The following is a 4,545-nucleotide window of genomic DNA, read 5'->3' as shown; positions in this document are numbered from 1 at the left end:
CAGCCTCCTGGCCCAGTCCCTGCTGCAGAAACTTATCTATGAACTCTAGGAGCACCTCCCCTCCCCACCTCAGCCATGGCCCTCCCCCTCCCCCCTCCCCACGTACACATCCCCACACGGGCAGGGTTGAAGCTGTGGTCTAGGGGTCCTGGATGGGTGGAGGCAAAGCCCAAAGCTAAGACTTCCCACTGACACTCACCAAGTGCAGGGTGTCGGCTTTCTGAGTCTGTCGCTGTCGGCTCTTCTGGGCTGCAATGCGATTTTTCTCCCTTCTCTGAACTTTTCTCACATCATCAGATGAGTCCTGGGCAGCAGAGACAAGGGGAATTGGGTGATCTTGCTCCTCTTCTGAGCTGAGCAGGCTCTCATGATGTTTTCCATTCTTCCATCCTTCCATATCTCCAGCTTTCCTTGCGCCCATCCATCCCCCTGTTTACCAAAAGCCTGCACCCGAAGGAGAGCTCTCCCCCATGCCCTGTTATACTTCCCCAGGTCTCTATGACTTTTTTGGCCAAAAGCTACAGGAAGAAGGCAAGAGAACTTGAGGCCTAGGGCGGGCCCGGTGGCGCACTGCTACAGTGCGCCTCTTGGGAGTGCCGCGGCACTCCCGCCGAGGGTTCGGATCCCACATACAGACCGGTTCCCACTCACTGGCTGAGCGAGGTGCGGGCGCGACACTGAGGGTTGCGATCCATTGCCGGACACGAAAAAAGACAAAAAGGAAAAAAAAAAAAAAAGAACTTGAGGCCTCAATGGGGCTGCATTTGGCAAAAATGGTTAAGGCGATGAAGTGTGTTTTATCACCTCCTCTCCCTCAGGGCCACTCCACCCTTACTCTCTCTTTTTGGCCTAGAACCTTCTTGCTGTTCTTTTTGCTGTTTTCTTTTTTTTCAAGACTTCGTGGAGCACCTACTATGTGCCATCCTCTGTGCAAGTGCTTTTTCAGAGGTGTTCTTGGTGAATTCCCCAATTCTGTAAAGTCAGTATCACTATTTCCATTTTATATGTAAGGAAATGGAGGCTCTAAGAGCTTGCCCAAGAACTCACAGTTATCTAGGAGTGTGACATCTTCCGGTGCTGAGTTGGATGCCTCTCCAAGACCCCCCACCACATTGCTTTGTACCCATGTGGTCTTCTCCCGTCTCCCTGAGCTGAGGGCCCCCTCCCAGGTCTGCCTCTCCTTTCCTTTCATTCCCTTTACTGTGCTCAGCCACCCTGACATTCCCCACAGCCCGGAGCGCAATGCCCGGTACAAACTAGAGGCCAGGAAGAACAGCGTTAATGGTGGAGGTTACCTGGCTGTGGCAGGTAGTGGATGGTGCTTGGGTGGGTAAGTGGATGATTAGGTGTTCTGTAATTAAACTCCACAGATGGGCATGTCCTCTGCTTGTGCAGAGAGATTAGTTCCAGCTTTCCCCCAGTTGCTGCAGGATAAGTGCAGGAGTCTGAGTGAAATCCTTCTGCAACTCCTGCCCTGTTCCTTCTCATGAACTAGAGGGGCACAGACCCTAGGGCAAGGCTGTGTGCTCACCAAGCATATGTCTCACCAATGTGTCCAATACTTCCAGGCCACTGCAGTAGGAGGGCATCAGGTTAGATAGGAAGGAGGCATGCTTCCTCTAAGGGCAATGGGGAACCAGGTTACCATGGAGGCCATGAGTAATTTCCTTACTAAGAAGAATACAGACTTCCAGACAGCTCAAGCCACTCTGATACTATCTTGGGCAGAGGACTAGATTGTTTGCCCTCTAGTGGTCTCCATGAAGACTTCTTCCAACCTGCTGCTCTTGTATTAGATGTTTATGATAGATGCTATGTAGATGTTTACGTACTTTTATTTTGGCTGCAACATTTTGAAAGCTCTCCTAAGGAAAGAATGCAGCTTTTAAACCACAAAAGTGGAGAAGATTTTAATCTACTGACATGTGCTGGATGAGAAAAAGGAGGACTTCCTATAGCAAGGGACGTCAAGAGTGTGGTGAAGAGAAAGCTCTAGAAGCTGCGAGGTGGACAGGTGCCCCGTTTTGGCAACCCTTAAGCTGAACACGTTTGACTTGGAAGTCACAGTCTAGACTCCAAGCACTCCCAGAATCCCTACCTCAATCTCCCTGGTTTCCCCAGAGCTGAGATGAGCTACTAGCAAATGTCTCCAGCAAGTTTCCAGAACCACCTCCTCATTTATTTCCTGCCTCCTGTCCAGAAGCCACAGGGGAAACAGGTATTGGCTGCAGCTCCAGCATCCCTCCCCACTAGCTGTGCTAGCGACAGAGGCAGATCCTTCTGTGCTAGCCTGGGAGGGCTCCTTTTCCTAATTTTCTAACTTGTTTTTTTTTTTTTTTTTTTTTTACTTTTCCCAACCTCTCCTGTCTCTTACCCTGTTGGTTCTCTCCTGGAAACTACTTGTTTAGGATTTGGGATGTGCATGCCAGCAGCCCACTTGAAAGCTCCTCCTCTCACTTTTCTACTGCCTTGGAGGCCCTTTCCTCTGAGTTCTTTGATGTTCATCCTCCTCTTTGCTTCCTAGAGAGCTTCATGGGGTGGGAAACCCAGTGAGGCAGAGGCAGTGGGCACCATCGGGGAATGGAGAGATAAAGGGTCATTGGCAGAATACACGGAAGGATGAGGGTGTCCACAACATGCACAGCTCGACTGCAAATGCCCTGTCCCAAGGGTAATAGAGTGCTCATGCCACAAGCCACTTCCTCGCTCCTCAGCTGCCTGGTCAGGACCAAGAAGCCCGTTCCTCTTCCCGCCCCCCAGGAGGATCAGAAGGTAGGACAGAGGGAAAGGAGGACTCTACCTGTTTGCCAGGGGGTGGAGAGCGGCTGAAGCTGGAGTCACTGCTGTCGGAGCTGTGAGGCATGGCTGAAATCTTCCGGGCTGGCACACGCAGCCCCAGACGCCACCCCCGGGGCGCTCTTGTCACCAGCTGGCCTCCCTTCCTGACTGTGCCTGGGCCACCAGTCCACCACCCTCCACGGGTGCTTCCTCTGCCTGCTCTGCAGCCACCTCCGACCCCTGAGTCCTCCTGGTTCTGGGGTGCAGAGGGACTGCTCCCCACAGAGACATGTCGCTCTTTTTGGGGCTTGTGCGCGCTCTCTTGTGGTTTCTGGTAACTCGCGCTGGAAGTCACATGGGCGGAAACTTCAAGTTAGAAGAAGTTAATCTGAGAGAAAAAAAACACATTTGAGAAAAGACCCACAGAATTATGTGAGAGAATAAAAAAAATACACAAAACCCCAGATACCTTCCGACAGTTTGAAAGGCAGAGCAGCTCTCTTCAATTGAAGGTAAAAGAAAAACAGCCCAGGCAGGGAAAACCCCAGCCAGAATTAGCAAGTCCGTCTTCTGTCAACATGGGCAGAGGAGAGGACAACCTGGAAAGAGTTTCCATTGTCACATCACTTGATTTTTTAACCAAAATAAAGCAATGAGACTGGGATTTCTTTCTGGTTTTCAACTGAAAGCAGCCGGCCACCCTGTCTCATGGCAGACTTCCCTCATGTCCCGTACGTCCAGCCAGCCTCCAGTGTTCTGGGGTTAAAGTGGCCCCATGGCATTGTCCCTCATCATCATCAACACAAGAGACCGTGGGAGATCTGAAAGCCACAGGGAGGCTCTGAAATTGAAGTTCGAAAAGTTTACTCCTCCCCTGTGCCTCTTGGCAGGGTACGCACACTCTCTTTAGAGAAGAGATGCCTTCTATGTTGAGAGTCTTTCGGGAGCTCAAGACTGGCCCCGAATCCTTATGATTCAAGGTCACCAGGTCAGAGCCCAGAATGGAGAAACAGTAAAAAAATTAGTGAACCGAGAACTGCACGTGGAGCCAGACCAACTACGATTTGGATTCTGGCTCTACCACTGTGTTTGCCTGTGTCCTTGGGCAACTGGCTTGAACCCTGGGACCCTCAGCACCTTCATCTGTAAATGGAGGGTAATCAAACCTGCCCTGCCTCCTCTCAGGGTTGTTGCAAGGAACAGATCATAACATGGATTAGAATGTCCATAGTCAACTGTAAAGAATGCCATCAAGATGGCTGTTACTTGAGTGTATCACAAGCCATGTAAAAACCAGACTGTCTCTCTCGGTAACAGTCATAGGCCCAGTGCCTAGCAGGTGCATAATGAACAGTTATCAAATGAATAAATGCGTGAATGAATTCCCACCCAACTTTGCTCATAATTTACGGACTTACGATCTGCTTTTCTTGTGTCTTTTCTCACCTTTAGTAGATTGAAAGCTCTTTAAGGACAATACAGTCATATTTATGTTTTATTCACTTTAAATTAACGTTTATTTATTACCTATAATGTAGCAGAAACTATAAATATGAAAAAGATAGATTCCCTGCTCCCTTAGAAAGAAGGGAAAGTAGTCAAATAACCAAACAGATTATTGTAAGTGTTGTAATGTACAGATGAAGTTCTTAGCTCTCTGAACATTCTATCATTCAACAGTAAATTCTTTTTTTTTTTTTTTTGTCTTTTGTCTTTTTCCGTGTCCGGCAACGGATCGCAACCCTCAGTGTTGCCCCCGCACCGGAC

At 49.4% G+C, this 4,545-nt stretch overlaps 1 protein-coding gene across 1 annotated transcript in view; it reads right to left on the bottom strand.

Annotated features, from left to right (window-relative positions):
- Positions 1 to 2,919, bottom strand: part of BATF (basic leucine zipper transcription factor, ATF-like) — a 21,628-nt gene extending 18,709 nt beyond the window's left edge. Inside the window, exons 1-2 of the mRNA XM_008567066.1 lie at positions 2,801 to 2,919; positions 200 to 304 (exon numbers count right to left, since the gene is read on the bottom strand). Coding sequence (XP_008565288.1) covers positions 200 to 304; positions 2,801 to 2,863 — 168 coding nt within the window. The 5' untranslated portion in view covers positions 2,864 to 2,919. The remainder of the gene's footprint in view (positions 1 to 199; positions 305 to 2,800) is intronic.
- Between the last annotated feature and the right edge of the window lie 1,626 nt (positions 2,920 to 4,545).

Source organism: Galeopterus variegatus, unplaced genomic scaffold (assembly GCF_000696425.1).
Source record: "Galeopterus variegatus unplaced genomic scaffold, G_variegatus-3.0.2 Scaffold290, whole genome shotgun sequence".
Lineage (NCBI taxonomy): Eukaryota > Metazoa > Chordata > Mammalia > Dermoptera > Cynocephalidae > Galeopterus > Galeopterus variegatus.
The sequence above is the reverse complement of the archived record's forward strand: the minus strand, read 5'-3'. Positions and strand labels throughout refer to the sequence as shown.